The sequence below is a fragment of the Nilaparvata lugens genome, chromosome 6 (genome assembly GCF_014356525.2).
Source record: "Nilaparvata lugens isolate BPH chromosome 6, ASM1435652v1, whole genome shotgun sequence".
NCBI classification, from domain to species: Eukaryota; Metazoa; Arthropoda; class Insecta; order Hemiptera; family Delphacidae; genus Nilaparvata; species Nilaparvata lugens.
In genome coordinates, this window is record NC_052509.1 from 48,572,743 (window position 1) to 48,590,336 (window position 17,594).

The following is a 17,594-nucleotide window of genomic DNA, read 5'->3' on the forward strand; positions in this document are numbered from 1 at the left end:
CAGAATTACAGGAGTTTATAGGAGTTTTCTCTGCTTTGATTCACAGACTTTCTTGAGCTGATAGACAGACTTTCTTTCTTTCTTTTTTTCACAGACTTTCTTGAACTCTTCTGAAAGATGCTTCAATTCATAACTAGAGGTTTTTAGGAATGTAAATAGCTAGAGAATTTCTTCTTTCATTCAAAGAAAATAAAACTTTGACAAGGATTTCTTTCCTTCTCTGTTGTACCTTACTATGTAAAGAAGGTATAAATTATAACAGGATTGGTCTGAAGATAACCTTTCATACAATTTTTTCGGCTACAGTTGATGTAAAGCAATGGGAGTCCTCAACAAGATGAATACAAAATATTTTTGTTCTATTTATTAGTTTGAATCACATTCCCCCTACTCTTCATTTCTAATGGCAAGAGGTGCGAAAAACATTACATTCAAATGAAGAAATGGATTTTATGCTGAATAAAGAGAATAATTAGACGTTATTTACTTGGGTGTAGTTTAATAGATGTGTTACATACATAATAATATATTAATTAATACAATAATGGACTGACATATTTTATAACCATCAAATGGTTATACAAATCAAGCATTACTTCAATACTCTTGAATATCCAAAACTATTATCACAGATACTTCAATTTACTATTACAAATATTTCAATTCAGTGCACATTGAAAGTTATTAGTTTAGTAATAAGAAATTTATGCAAATAATTGGAATTAACAGATATAACAGCCTACTGTATTCAATTTTACAAATTATAATGTCACAAATTTTCTCCATACCTCATACCTGACACTCATTTTGTAAATGAAAAATAAATCATATTGATAGTTTTGAGTATTATTTTATACCATGTGAAACATATTTTCAATTTGAAAAATTGCAAAAGAATATCATTGTAACCAATACCAATCAAATGTTTATAGAAACCATAATTTAATCCAATTAGAAAACATTTCTAGTAAGTTTTATGTAGCAAGATTTTTATTTATTTCCCACTATAATTGTTGTGTACCGTGTCGAATAATAGTTATTTTTCATTCATCATTATTAAAAATGTTACAAGATATTTTTGTATCATTTATCTACCTTTATAAGTTGTTTGGTTGATTTTGTTGTTCTTTTTGTGGATTTCTGATATTTTTCTAAACAATTTTTTTCAAAAGAAAATGAGCGTTTTATGAATTTCAAAACTATTCGTTTTCCTCTAAAAAGGAAAGTGTTGTCTCGTTATCAGAAAGAACTTAGTGCAATATATTTTTAAATAGCATCAGAGTTAGAAAATCAATTTCAGGAATAAAATATCAATTAATAATTAACTAAATATTTGGCTCATAAAACTAAACCATTAATTGGATACTATAAACAGGTACTTTTTGAACTTGTGAAAATCATAATCAAATTATAATTCTGCAATAGGTTAATCTTAAACTTCACTATTTCCAAATATTGATGAATAAGTAATTACAACTCAATCTGAAATATTGCATATAAAAATTAATTTTGTTTCAAAATAATTTTCCAGTATTCCAGTATTTATATTGTAATTAGACCTCTTTTCCAAAATTTTCGATTTTTCCAGTTTATTGTAAATATTTTTCAGTGTGTATGTTTTTATTAATATAAGACACAAACAGAAATAATTATTACTTGGCAGTTTAAAACCTTTTATGTTAGCCTATAATTTATTATTTTTCAAATTTGTTGAAATTTGTTCACATTTTAAATTATATATTATTGTATTTTAAGATGAGTAGACTGCATACATAGTAATTTCTTTAGGCTTTCTAATTACTGAAACTAATGTTATCGATAGAATTACACCAATCTTTGATAATGATTTGGAAATTAAAGGACTACAGTGAGATTCACGTCAAGTCAGCACCTGATCAACCAAAAAATATAATCAAATACCAGAATATTTAATCTCAATAATTATAAATATTTATTATAAAATCATGAGATAATTTTGTTGGTGAATATAATATACCGTATTTGAAATTTAATTGTATTATATGCAAGAATTAGTAACTAGTATTAGATTAGATATACCAGGATAATTTGAATTACAGCTATAAACCATGGAAAGCAGTGTAGAAGGAAAATTGGCAACCATGCCGTCCAATCATTCCCACGTTATGACGTGAATCTCACTATAGACATACACACATCTATCAAGCTTTTTAATGTAATAAAAATTTGATTTTTGTTTAATAATAATTAGTAATAAAAATGTCTTACGAAAATAGCGCATCAAGAGATATGCATTGACGATCAAATTCTAATAACACATATCTAAAGTTAGTTGTTGTGACATCATTATCAAATTTGAAAGCTCATGCCCTTAATGAATAATAAATTACTGATCATGTCAAATTTCCATTTTCAGGAACCTGTTTCAGTTTTCGAATGTCTAAAATTATTGAAAAATGTAGTCTTAAAAAAAGTTCTTCAAAAAAATTGAGTTTTATTAGATAAGTGTTGTTAGAATTTAATCGACCATATCCATTCCTTAGAGATAAATTAATTGATACGATTGGGACATTGATGACACATTTTGGGACAAATGATACATTTTTGTGAATTGATGACATCTCTTTCACAAAATGAAACTGTCAGTATTTGAACATACACCTTGTCCCACGAAGAGGTTTACATGTTCAATTTTATATTACGAGCCCATTCATGTTCCGAACTTTTTTAAATTTCACACAGTTTACAAAGTAGGTTCTGACAATATTCTGGGAAAATGTCAGCTCTCTAACCTCCGTAGAAACAAAATGGCGGCATATTGAAAATTTTACCAATTCGCTTTCTGTAAAAACTACTTTCATGAGTTATTATATGATTTGTTTACTCTGTTGCGGTAGTCTTGACTCATTTGATGGTACCAGAAATGGATCAAGCAATCTTCCAACAAGATGGAGCTCAAACTTTCGCAAATGACAAACTTCATGTCCGTTGGATTGGTCATGGGAGTGAATTTTTAGATTGGCCACCCCGATCACCAGATTTATCTGTCTGTGACTTCTTTCTATGGGGTTACTTCAAGGAAAAAGTTTATTTATTTATTTATTTATTTATTCATATGCAAATACAATTTAGGTAAAAACAACAGGCATTTGCCCAAAACTGCTTCAAACCTTAATTTGGAATACACAGTCTAAAGGTTATGCTACTTACGTAACTTAAATGATAATTCGTACACAATTTTGAGTCCAAAAAATGTATCTACTACAATTTTAAATTTATTAGATTGATCAATTTCCAAATACGAATCCAAACAAAACTCTTCCTTCACAATTGCAAAAAAATATACCCATAGCTTCAATAATGATGAGGAACTAAAAATATTATAGAAGAGGAACTTCTCCGGATAACTCGGAGTTTCTTTGTAAGAGCTTACGAATCATTTCTTAAGCGCTGTTATCAGTGTGTTGCTGTGAATGGATTTCAATTTGAATTATTTTGTACTTCAAGGTTTTTCATTAGGCTTTGTTCTAGTTTTTTTATTTGAAAGTCATATTGCCCTAAATGCATAAATAAAAATATTCTATAGAAAAACCAAATACACCTTTTTAATGCTCTCAAAGTATCGTTTTTCAATATGCCGCCATTTTGTTTCTACGAAGGTTAGGGAGTTGCAATTTTCCCAGAATATTTTTAGAACCTACTTTGTAAACTGTGCAAAATTTAAAAAAGTTCGGTACATGAATGGGCACGTAATATAAAATAAAACGTTTAAACCTCTTCGTGGGGCACTGTGTATTATATGAATATATCAACAGATTAATAAAGATTTATAATGTTAAATAATCAGAAAAAAATCTATATGGATGATTCATCTAGACGTTCTACAGCACTAGATAAAAATGTTTTAATGTGAATTATATCATTTTAATTTAATTTCAATCAAGCGCCTAGATTAATGTTCATCCTTATAGTTTTATCTGATTATAGAGAATTTTAATTCTCAATTAATCTGTTTATCTATTTTAAGAATCGTTCTATTGATTGTTACCGCGTATTATGAGTTGGAATTTCTATATATTATCAGAATTATTGGACTGTGAACCTTCGTCTCTCTCTGTACTTTCTAGCGTTGTGGTCGTATCACTTCCACTCGTATACGATTCCTCTTTGCTATTGGAAAAAAATAGAACAACATTACTTATATTAATATTTATGTATATATATTACAGATTATATAATATTATAATATAGAACAATTATTGTATATTGTGTGAGAGAATGAAGTTGTCAATAGAGCCACAATGTCAAGAACAATATGTTTCATCAAATCATGTCTTACATAAGATGCAGCCATCATCTTTCTTTACATATGATATTTACTAGACTAATTTCAGTTTAATTAAAACAAAAACGTGGAATATTCTGACATAAGATTTTAAAACAGTGAGTCATTGTTTTCACAATAATGAAGTATTAATGTAATACTTGAAAGAGAGTTGATTTAATGTTAGTTCAGTCATTATGTATATAATGAAAAATGGTAATTCCGAATTACCGGAATGAGTTCTTATGATTAACAGTATGCAAACAGTAACATGCATGTAATAGTTAAATTTTTTTAAAATATGAATGCCATTTTTAAACATTGATTGTATTATTTTATATTATTATTCGATAGTATGTATAATAAATTAATAATGAGCTGTAAATCATCATATTATTATATAATCAATAGTAGCTGAAATCAAATAATGAATAATATTTTTGTATAATCATATCAATTTGACATTTATTCTGTAATAAATTTGTGTCAACTTATGAATTCTAAATTATTTATACCTTCAAAATCGTCTTAATATATTGTTATTCAATCAACAGAGACTAATATTTCTTTTGTATCAAATTTGTATTGATTAACCTTTTTGAAATGGAAATTATTAATACCTTGCCATTTCATCACGCTCTTGTTGTTGCTTCCAATATTCATCTTTCAGTTCCTGAAGGTTGGCCTCCAGGCTTACTACTTCATCATACTTGTGGGCAGCCCTGAAACAGTATCAACAACATTTTTGTTTGAAATCATGAAATCATTAATGAAGTGAGTTTTTCATTACTCACAACAGTTTTGACCAACAGTTCAAGTTGGGAAGAAAACTTGAAAAGAACAGTTTTTATAATTCCTATGTAAACAAATCGTCTTGGTCTAAACAATATTTTTTGTTCTTATTTCCCAAAACTCAAATAATTTATTGATGCTAACGTCTTCCAGAATTCCAAAAAAGTTCTTAGTTCCTGTATAAATGATTGTCATGTGAAAAAGGTCGTAAAAAATTGTAGTGGTGACAGGGGAATAGAATACTGCGAACGGGCCGAACGCACTCTTTCTCTCGCAGACAGCCAACCTGCCGGCCTTTCTAACTATAGTCTGTGTAAAATAAGTTGAGACTTGGCCCTCCATCCAAATAAATTGATGAAAAATTACAACTTTCTCAAATTTCCAATTCAACATCAGTATTGGATGTAGAATATCATCCCCGATATCTTAGTAGTGCTAAAAAAGTTTCAGGGTTGAAGGATTAGAAGGAAATTTAACTTTTATGATACAATTGAAACATCGCGAAGATAAGTAGGTGGTGAAAGCGAGAAAGTTTCTCAGAAATAATTTAAATTATTTTTCCAATTGTCAAACGAACTTGAAAGAACGTATTTTGGCCTCTCAGGAGTTTCAAAGTCAAGGATATAAGTGAATGGTGTACCACTATTATGCTATCAATAGCTGGGATCAACAAAAACAAAAAAAGAACGATTGAAAAAATCTGGTGTGGCGCACTCACACAACTTTCCTTGCCGTTATGAAAATTGATCACCTGACGCTAGTGTTCCCGCGCATCTCAAGTCTACTATTCAAAGATTTGAACCAGCTGGTGACAGGACAATAACGCTGTAGACACACGAGGTCTGCTATCTCTTCATAGTGAATGATTTAATAGAATCAACAGTTGCCAATAGTTTGCAATTGGAAAATCACATTTTCTTGAATTTTGAGCTTATTTTCAATTTTAGGTGAAAATGCTACTGAGCATTAATTGTAGAGATTTTCATGCTGAATCTTTTCCACTCGAATTCTTTTGTTTAAATTGTATCTGAAGCCTGATAATTGGTAATCTAAAACCAAACTTTGCATAGATGGGGCGGAGCTCCTGAAATTTTTACAGATATGGAACTTGTGGCAGTTGATAGAGCTTTCCAATTATTATTTTAGGTATAAATTTGATAAAAATCGTTGGAGCCGTTTTCGAGAAAATCGCCAAAAATCCTGTTTTTGACAACATTTTCGCCATTTTAGCCGCCATCTTGAATTGCATTTGATCGAAATTGTTCGTTTTGGATCCTCACAGTGTAAGGACCTTAAGTTCCAAATTTCAAGTCATTCCGTTAATTAGGAGATGAGATATCGTGTACACAGACGCACATACACTCATACACACAACCACACACACACACACACACACACCACACACACCACACACACACACACACACACACACACACACACACACACACACACACACACACACACACACACACACACACACACACACACACACACACACATACACACACACATACAGACCAATACCCAAAAACCAATTTTTTGGACTCAAAGGACCTTGAAACGTATAGAAATTTGGAAATTGGGGTACCTTAATTTTTTTCGGAAAGCAATACTTTCCTTATCGTACCTATGGTAATAGGGCAAGGAAAGTAAAATTCAGCAACTGCAAGCCACATGATTATAAAATAGAGAAAATTACAACCTCGCCACGAATAATCCAAGCAGTGTTTCATTACAGCCTTTCTAGAGGCAATCAGCTGCTTGCGTTTGAAATAATTTAGTCAAATATCTTGTAAATTGCCAGCCTTTAGCATATTATAATTTGGTATACAATACATACCATGCAGCCGCTCTCCTAACTTTAAAATTCCTTGGAGACTAAAATACGATCTTCCAACTACTTTTGACAATTGAAAAAATAATTTCAATTATTTATAAGAAACTTTCTCGCTTTCACCACCCACTTATCTTTCGAAACAAAAATGTTTCCAGCATGTCGAAAATTTCATGTTTTCTACTCGAAATGTCTCGACATTGACGAACACAATCATTAATTAAAAAATAACTATAGGTCGGATAAAAATGATCCAGACACCAATAGAAAGGAGACATTCTCTCCTTTAATTTGATATGAAATTATTACGCACTACGACGTCCCATGATTCTGAGAGAAGTGATATTCAAAAGAAAAACAAATCTTCGCGATGTTTCCAATTTTATCATAAAAGTTAAATTTCCTTTTAATCTTTCAACCCTGAAACTTTTTTAGCACTACTAGGATATCGAGGATGATATTCTACATCCAGTTCTGACGTTGAATTGGAAATTTGAGAAAGTTGCAATTTTACACGATTTGGCAACCTTGTAATTTCTTCGGATGGAGGGCCAAGTCTCAAGTTATTTTACACAGACTATAGCCAACCTCTTTGTTGTGACTGCATCTACAGCTACAGCATCATTTCCCATACTTACCTTGCTTCTTGAATGTAATTTCGTAGAATGTTCATCTGAAGAAGTAGAGGATCATCCACATCGAAAAATTTCTTCTTCTCAGGAACCCAACCTTGGCCGACGCTAACGTCTTGCTGAAATCAGTATGTTCACACGTAAATTGAAGTTCCTTGTCAATGATCCAAAATATAACTGAATTTGGTAATAAAATTGTAATTTCATCAAACAAAAATTGACTCTCAATAAAAATTGCTTCGAAGTAGAACTTTTCCTCCAAGAAGGAAAACGTTTACATTTTCCTTGAGGAAGAAGGACTTAGGTCTCATGATACACACATCCTTACTTCTCCACCTACACCAATGATTTGCACAAATCACTTGGACAAGTTCTTTGATAATATTTTGCTTTTGGTCGATGACTTTAAGATTTTCATCTAAATGACAAGTCATCACAGACAGACAATATAGAGAGGGAGTGTCACTCTATTGATTACATTCCTTTGACGGTGTTGTGCTTGCTAATCTAAATGGTGTTACCAGGCTGGTTCACCAGTGGGACACAAAGTTTCCGAGCCAGGTGCGGGGCATTAGTTATTATTACACTAGGGAAACCAGATTTTGGTGGCCGGCTGGTGTCTCACTAGAGCCGCTAGCCCGGCGAACACTGAAACACCAGTACTGTATTGGTGTCCAATCTTGCTTTACACACGGACACCACTGGTGACTCTCTGGTATCCCACTGACAAGCCAGCCTGGTTCCCTAATGTAATACGGGCGTAAGAGTTATTGACAGGAAAATGAGTAAGGTTACTATATCTGAAGTAGTTACTTCACTCTTCAAGTGGAATTCCTAAGCGACAACTGGAATGTCTAGCCACGCTGTATCACATCCGTAATGACTTTACACTACAGTTGTTACTTCTGCTAATACAGCGCGGCTAGAGTCGTTACAGTTATTGCTTAGGAATTCTAGCTTGACTTACTAGTATTACTACTTAGGTAATTTGGTCCAGCAAATAGTAGGTGGAGGAGAATTGATTGGTTAATAATGAAAACAACGTATCTCCAAATTAAAAATTTTTCAATACTCTACCTTTAAATTTAGTATTGGAACTAGTAAGAAAAGGATAAGGCTTATTGCCTTTGATAGATAAATAACGAAAAATATTATAAAAGTTATAATAAACTTGGAAAAACTCCATTGAGATTGAAAACCAGATATATTCAAACCCATTTTTTCTCAAAAACTAGAATAGTTTTTTCTCAACAAGAATGTATTGTCTAAGACTTTGCTGCTAAAATAATGTACATTATTTATTTTTTATTAAACATGAGTAGATAATAAAACATAGGGTTTTTTTTCTCTCCTGTAAAATGTATCATTTGGTTGATATCTGGTATTCATTCTGGTGCCTTCAATTAGATTTTGTAATCATGTTTATTGAAAACTACTTACAATGTCATTGGTGCTGGCTGGTGCTGCAATACGGTGCTGTGGTGAGGCGTTCAATTCAGGTCTCCCTACCGGACTCTTCAATTTTGATTCTCTCGTCTTTTCCTCTTGGATTTTTGCCTGAATCTGCTGCCTGCAGAATTAATAATTAATTAATTTTGACGATGCTTATTGCTTTTTTGTAAAGTTTTACGGCAAATAAAATTCTTGATTCTTGAATATACAGTATATCAGTAAAATTATTCATAACTACTATAGTTCAACAACTACTACAATTCAATCTAAATTCAAAGAAACATTATTTTATCGTTTGATAGACAAAATAATATAAAACTGGTTCTACGATTTTGGATAGTCTACCTTTAATAATACACACAGTTACACATAGGTAACTCAACTATAATATTCTGCATAAAATTTTATAGTTTTTTAAAGTTTGGGATTTTCTATTAATTGTGATTGATTCAATTCAATTTTGAAGTATTTTTCAATTCAAAAATGATTTTTGTGTGTTTTGAATTGTAAATTGAGTGTGTAATAGAAGAATGTTAAGTGACACATAACCTAGCTAAATTTGGACTGTTGTATAAATTAGAATTGGAACCGTTTTGGGCTTATAAGCCTGTGGTACTTTTCTGTAAGTTGTGTAATTCTGAATGATTAAATAAATAATAATAATAATAATAAATAATATATTTTAAATTATTAGTGTTCTGCTCATAGATTGCTTCATAATCGACTAAGTAATGTAGCAAAAAGTGCACGGGATTGTGATCAATGTTAATTTCTTTATAATATCAAAAGAATATATTTTTTTAGATATAGATGCCCGATAGCAAGAACCCTGAAAATATTTATGTCTGTTAGGAATGTTAGGATAAATAGGTAGGTAAATCCTATAAAAAATATTATAAATTCTAATAAATAAGTCCACGTTATAATGGCAGCATTTGATTAACATTGATGTTGCTATCCTTGTCTGACATTCGACAAAGCCAATAGCACTATCCTTTTCTACATCCGCAACGTTGCCAGATCGTTTTTCAACAAAGTAGGAATATAATTTATCAACAAAATATTTAATCTCAATTTATGAAAATTTATTATAAAATAATGAAAAAAAAATTTTTTTCTTGATGATTAAATTATAATTATTTTAAACAAAATTGAACAGTTGATATTGAATCAGATATAACGGTATCAGATATCCCCTGTAGAAGGCAGTGGCAAAGCTGGGAATCGGCAACGCTGTTCTCCTATCTTTCTCCACTACCATTATAACGTAAACCTCAGTATAGGTCTGTCTATAAGTATAGACCTATAGTATATGTAATTAGAGGACTTGCTTTGAATGGATATCATATGCATTATTATTATTACAAGATTTATGCATATTATTTAACGGTGTTCTACTCATAAGATGAGTGGCTTCTCAAGTTGTGTACAGATTTACGCGCCGCGAACATGAGCAATTCACTTTTAGGCTCAACTCACACCACCTCGACTCGAATCTTACGACTCCAGTTGAGGATACTCCAGTCTCTCGACCTTACGATTTCTTCGCTCATTGTCACTACTTCAATTCCATGCTACTGTATTTTCTTACCATACTTTATTAAAAATATAAGATCTAACTCGTCACTAATTTTATAGTAATTATTATGAATATATCGTCTTATCTAAAATGATAAAACATTACTTACATGAACCATAACCTCACTTTCATTAAATATGCACGGTACTACGCAACTCAAGTCGAGGCTCAACCAACACGTCGAGTCGACGCTCGACTCAGTCTCAGTCTTAAGCCTAGTTTATACGATACCAATTGGCGAGACAGTTGTCTTTGGACAATAATTGTCATCACGTGGTTGCGGATTGTTGGAGGCCAGGCCAGTTAAACGAGAAGATGTTTATACGCGGCCAACTATTGGCACGGCTGTTGACAGCCAAACATGGCCGAGTCCTCGTCATCTGTTGTGACTGAACTGGCAAAACAAGACAGCGCTACTGGCCTACTCCCGGAGGCAGTTGAATTTCGGGCCAATTTTCGGGACAGTTGACAAGACAATTGGCCTGAAGTGTTTATAAGAAGACAATAATTTCATGTTAGTCATTTGCCTTATGACAATAGTCTCGGCAATTGGCATCGTATAAACTAGGCTTTAGGCCCAAATCAATCAATCAATTCATTCATTTCACAAACATAATACAAAATTTATCAAAGAAAATTCACCAAAAACGAAAACTAGGTTTGAGCGGCATTTGGCTCCAAGTCAGATGATTTTTAATTGGTTTTGTAATATGATTATGAATTGATTTCATGTTTACTTCGAATCAAGTGGCGCTCAAACCAAGATTTCGTTTTGGTGAATTCGGTCCTTAGACTGGTCTGAGTGTCACCATTTGAAAACACATGCTGCGTCGAGAAGAGACTAGGGTCGAAGTCTCTTCTCGACTTGAGTCGCGTAAGTGTGATTAAGCCTAAATCAGCTGATGCCAAGCTTTTAATATCTGTATCTTACCGTTTCTGTACAAATACAGATACAATTAGCTGATGAAAAAAGAAATTTGCGTCTTCGCGGCGCGTAAATCTGTACGCACCTTTATATGAATTTAACATTCTTCCCACATTGTTATAATTATTTATGAGTACAGGCTTCAAATGGAATATGATAATACCTTCTCCTGAATTGAGCATATTTGTAATCGGTCTCGGAGAGGAGCGATGGAAGTCGCAGCAGTTGTGTTCTGAGGTAGGCAGTGGTGGCCATTCGAACCGACTTCTGCAAGCGCCCCGCCGCACTGCCCCCTTCAGGCCCCCCATCCAAATTCAAAATTTTACCGCTGAAACAAACCAACGTTGCTCTTATAAATAATAATAATAATTATTATTATATACTTTCCCGCAGAAATAGACTCTTTTCAACTGTAATCTATAGAACAGTGATTGAATACAGACATCCCAGACAATGAATAAAACATGTTATCCACCATATACCTATAGTACGATATATTTACAAATATTCATAAGCCTGACTGATTATCTCATTAAAAGCAGGTAGTTATTACAAAGTTGACCGAAGTACAATAATAGATATTCTAATTATTGTAAACACCTAAGTATATCACAAAGGCATAGAGTGAAAAGTGAAAGAATAAGAACAGTAGCAGAATGTGTTGAAATTGACTAACTTACTAGAGTGGATACTATTATAATTATTACAATAATAATAGAACTACAATATATTTTGCAAGCACAAATGTATACAGAGTGGGTGAAAAGTCCGAGAACGGCTTAATATCTCATACACAAAGGTAATTTGACGGTGGGTGTGATTGGGGATCCTACTCAAATTGGAAAAACTACTTTACAATAACCTTAAAAATCTGGTCCCCATCTTGGATCCGCCATATTGAATGCAACTTCATTTTTTTTAAATAGGAAGGTGGTCATGCGATACATGATTTCGATAGAGAATTTCAAGAAAAAATGAATGGCGGAGACCGCATATCGATATCTCAAACCGTTTCGAAGATATACACATTATTAATCAATACTATTCAAAGCAGAAAAGAGAGAAAAAAGTCCGAGAACGGCTTAATATCTCATACACAAAGGTAATTTGATGGTGAGTGTGATCGGGGATCCTACTCAAATTGAAAATACTACTTTACTATGACTTTAAAAATCTGGTCCGCCATTTTTAATGCAACTTTTTTTAAATAGGAAGGTGGTCATGCAATACATGATTTCGATACGGAATTTCAAGAAAACATGAATGGCGAAAACCGAAAACCGCACATCGATATCGCAAACCGTTCAGAAGATATTCACATTAACAATCAGTACCATGCAAATCAGAAATGAAATACATGAGTGGTATTGATTAATAATGTGAATATCTTCTAAACGGTTTGAGATATCGATGTGCGGTTTTCGCCATTCATTTTTTCTTGAAATTCCGTATCGAAATCATGTATCGCATGACCAACTTCCTATTTAAAAAAATAAAGTTGCATTAAAAATGGCGGACCAGATTTTCAAAGTCATAGTAAAGAAGTATTTCCAATTCGAGTAACATCCCCAATCACACCCACCTTGGAATCACTTCTTTTTATGAGATACTAAGTCGTTCTCAGACTTTTTTCTCTCTTTTCTGCTTTGAATAGTAATGATTAATAATGTGAATATCTTCGAAACGGTTTGAGATATCGATATGCGGTTTCCGCTATTCATTTTTTCTTGAAATTCCCTTTTGAAATCTTGTATCGCATGACCACCTTTCTATTTAAAAAATGAAATTGCATTCAATATGGCGGATCCAAGATGGCGGACAAGATTTTTAAAGTCATTGTAAAGTAGTTTTTTTAATTTGAGTAGGATCCCCAAACACACCCACCGTCAAATTATCTTTGTGTATGAGATATTATGCCGTTCTCGGACTTTTCACCCACCCTGTATAGTGACTGGACTACTATAATATTGGTGGTTCTAGATTAAGGTCCATGCATTTTAGTGTTTTGAGAAAGATCTAACATAAGTTGCTTAGTCGAAATTAGTATGCTTTTAGTATCATGCGTCGAAGTATGACTTTCCGATTAAGTAATGTCCTTAGAGGTTTCTACTATTATTGTTTTTTGAATTGCTGTAGTTAGTTTCATAATTTTCAAGATACTCAAGGATTCAAAATCATGACTAATCTAACATATTATAGAAAGATCAATAGATTTACCTGATTCCATCAATGCTTTCAGCTAGCTTGACTATTGTCATTCTCAGTGCTTGTGCATCATTCAAACTATAAATAGTTTCACCATCCCTGAAAAAATGTTTCTAGTTATGAAAAAATTACTTTGCATTACATTTTAAATCCTTTTAAATCTCCTTTTTTTTAATTAAACTTACAAGACAGTTTCTCACACAAACAGCCTACTTATTAATTAATGTAATAAATATAAGTAAAGCTTTAAACCTACAATTGAATGAATCAATTGAAAAATTCTCAAATTAGAGCATTTGACAACAAAAAATGTTGCTGGTTGAAAATTATTCATGCTTGAAATTATCAAACTTAATATTACCTTTTAGAAATTAGTTCGTTTGAAATTATGCCTTAACATTCCTTAGTGCTAACTTTAACTGTAATATGGCAAAAACATCCTTTTAAACAGAGGATAGACTGTGTTTTATGAGTAAGTTGAATTATTGTTCTGATTTGTATCCTTGTAATTATTTACCATTAGCATTCTGAAAAGGGAAAGTTCAATCATTTTGTACACCACAAGTATTTGTTTGTAATTACAAGTATCATGCAAACTTCGGAAGTACCATGGCATAATTTAAGGTAGAAGAATATTCATCATAAAAAATAATTATAAATAGGTTATAACATATTCATAATTTGGAATAGATTTGGAAAAGTGGCTTACGAAAGTGAGTTGCACATTTTAATGTACATGGCTGCATGCTCGTCAGCCTGTTCTCGACATTCCACCAATTTCTCATAAAGCTGGCAAATGAGTGGTTTGCATCTTCGCGACTCTTTCATCTTTTCCCTCCCTTCCAACAACTGAAAGTTCATTGATTACTATAAATTATTTATGAAGCATAAGAAATGAAAGAACTTTGTACAATATCTAACACTTTGTAACGACCAAGACAATTTTCGAATCATATGTAAATATGACAATAGTTTTTAACGATCATATAACACCCATACTAAGGTGGTGGTCAAAGTAAGTGCCTCATAAATTCTTATGAAAGAATAAATTGAGATTTACTTTTACATTTCATGACCCAATAAAGTCTACTTAAACACAACACCTTCGTCATATGAGTATAGAAGTAGATGGTAGGAGTCATGCGTAGAAACTATTTAGGATTTAGTATAAAGTATAAAGTAAATTCTAATAATTTTTGTAAGGAGCCCCTTTGCGAGAAGGTCCCACTTGGCTCTCATATATTAATTTAAGCCGTCAATGGGCCTCCGACTGTCATACTTCAGTCGGGACCAGTAACTAGAGTTAATGTGCCCTTCCGATAACATGGGAGCCATGTAAAGTTATTACTACCAGCCGAATTTAAAATTAGTATCTCCATATCTAAATTTTTTTGATACAGTTAATTGTATGCCTTAAGCCGTGTCCACATTGAACAAATGTTCGACATACATGTTTGTTGAGAAGATCACGGACAAACATTTTAAAAATTTTGAACAATCATCGTTTGTCAAACAAAAAATTACTGTTTTTCAAACATTTTCAGTGCTGACAGCTGTAAAACATAAAACCTGTTCTTCTCACTTACAAAATGTTTTGTTTGGTGACGCGTCCACTGGCCACGGGCAAACATTGTAGCCTATGTCAAAAATAAAAAAAATTGCCCAAACCGTTTCAACAAACATGTTTGTCGAGCATTTGTTCAGTGTGGACACGGCTTTATATTGTGTATATTTTGGCGCGATGAATATTACATAATAATTATAATGAAATACATATAATATCACACATGAAAATGATGCCAGAAACATGTGGCACTGGCACCTATAACGATCTTCAATATGCTGAGCCGTCGTTGTCGTTCGCTGGTGTCACGTCACGCTCATACTTTGCACATAAGTAGGCCTATCTGCATCTAAGGAAAGTTACGATTAACCCCAAACATAATAAACTTTTAAATCAAATACTCACAGACAGACAATGAGAGCAAACCCTAAGGGTCATCTCGGAATGTTTTCGTACTTCTTCTGTAGCTTTATCAAGCATCTTCACTGAAAATAAAGAAATTCATAATGTAAAATAAGCAGATAAATAAAATTTACAAATAGTAATACAGCTAATTTTTCATTCTTTCCTCAAATATTAAAGTTATATATAATTTTTAAAATATGGAAAATGTAATTTTTTGGATGAAGCATAAAGCAAACAATCTTAAATAATGTTTGAGAAAGTAATAGACAATTTCCCAAAACTCATTTTTATTTTTTTTCTCACAAATTGTCCAAATTCATATCCTCGAAATACACTAAAACATTTATCTTGAAAATATCACAAATCAAATGAAACTATCAATTTTGAATTATTATTATATGAGGAACCAGTAAACGGTAAAGGCTACTACTGTAGTTAAATCAAACCAAAAAAATCTTTATTTAGAATCTCATCAATGTTGATTATAATGGATTCATGGTTTATTATCCTTCCTGCATTCAGTTAGCTCACCAGAGACAAAATCGAAAGAAATATGATCATTATTGAAGAAAAATTTGATTTTGGTGGCACAGGTTGGGAAATCGAATCTGACTGGGCATCAAATCTGCAATACCCTTAGAAATGGATGTATTGAAACACTTACTTGCAGTTGATAAGGGAAGGAAGAGGCTGCAATCGTCGCACATGATGGACCCACACAGCCTGCAGTGGTGTTGCCTGCGAGCCACGTGGAAGGATCGCGTGCAGTTGGGACACCGCGGCACAGCATCCCCATCCAACCAAGGTACCACATTTTGTTCATGAGCTAAAAACATTCAGATCGCGCATTGGAACAATGAAGATTATGTCGATTCACTGACAAACATTAAAATTAAAATAATAAGGAAGCTTTTATTCCTTCAAGGCAAACCAATGCTATCGAGAACGTGACAGCTTAAAGGTTACAGGTCCCTCTGATATAAATTGTATTGTCTGGGACAACATAATCAAATTAAACAGTATATTTACTCAATGGAATTATTCTTCTTCTCAGCCTTTTCCCACTCAGGTGGGGTCGGCGTTTCAGGTCAGTCGCTTCCAGGAGTCTCGGCCATGAGCTTCGTTTGTGTTAGTCCCTTTTCTACAAGATCTTGGGCGATACAATTTTCCCATTTCTTCCTAGGTGCCATCATTCTGTTTATTATTATTCCATTCCTGATTCTATCCCTTCTCTATTCTATGGTATTATTAATATTTAATAATGAAGTCCCAAGCAGCATCACACTAAATTTGAGTAAATAAATTCAACTTATTCCAAAGTTTCGAAAAACTTGAGACGTGTCCAGAATTTCGTGAATTGGCATAAAAGTACAGATGAAAATCCAAACTTGACAAGTACTTTATGTGCGTGATTCTGATTACTTGTATTAAACTAAATATTGAATTTGCAAAAATACTTCTGACGTTGAAAGGAGAAAGTGCCAACACGACTGAATTTAAAATGAATATAAATTGAAGTCTCAACACGACTTCATATAAATTGATGGGGTCAATCATCTATTAACCATCAACAAAATTAAATAGGTAATATACTGTAAAGTTGTGTTGTGCACGATGTTGTGGTATTCTTCTATGACACAAATAGAAGTTGTCAGTGACTTTTTATTATTACCTATTTACATCAGTACCAGCTACCAGGTTTCATGTCTTAACCAGCCACAACTTGTGAAGACAGATAGATATGACTGGTTAAGCCACGAAACCTGGTAGCTGGTACTGTTGTACCAGGCAACTTCTATTTGTGTTTTCATTACAATAATTATTTTCTTAATGATATATCAAAGATTCCACCAATATCATGAACCACTATCTTGAATATTAATATTGGTGACTTTTAATATTC

The 17,594-nt window shown here is 32.5% G+C and overlaps 1 protein-coding gene across 2 annotated transcripts in view; it reads right to left on the bottom strand.

Moving 5' to 3' along the window:
• Positions 1–482: 482 nt before the first annotated feature.
• The window catches only part of LOC111063009 (rabenosyn-5), a 30,647-nt gene continuing 13,535 nt past the window's right edge, over positions 483–17,594 (bottom strand). For both annotated transcript variants that reach the window (XM_039430997.1, XM_039430998.1), the window contains 9 exons: positions 16,356–16,517; positions 15,692–15,771; positions 14,432–14,571; positions 13,735–13,821; positions 11,681–11,845; positions 9,002–9,131; positions 7,568–7,680; positions 4,924–5,025; positions 483–4,149 (listed from right to left, as the gene is read on the bottom strand). In XM_039430997.1, coding sequence (XP_039286931.1) covers positions 4,050–4,149; positions 4,924–5,025; positions 7,568–7,680; positions 9,002–9,131; positions 11,681–11,845; positions 13,735–13,821; positions 14,432–14,571; positions 15,692–15,771; positions 16,356–16,517 — 1,079 coding nt within the window. In that variant the 3' untranslated portion in view covers positions 483–4,049. The remainder of the gene's footprint in view (positions 4,150–4,923; positions 5,026–7,567; positions 7,681–9,001; positions 9,132–11,680; positions 11,846–13,734; positions 13,822–14,431; positions 14,572–15,691; positions 15,772–16,355; positions 16,518–17,594) is intronic.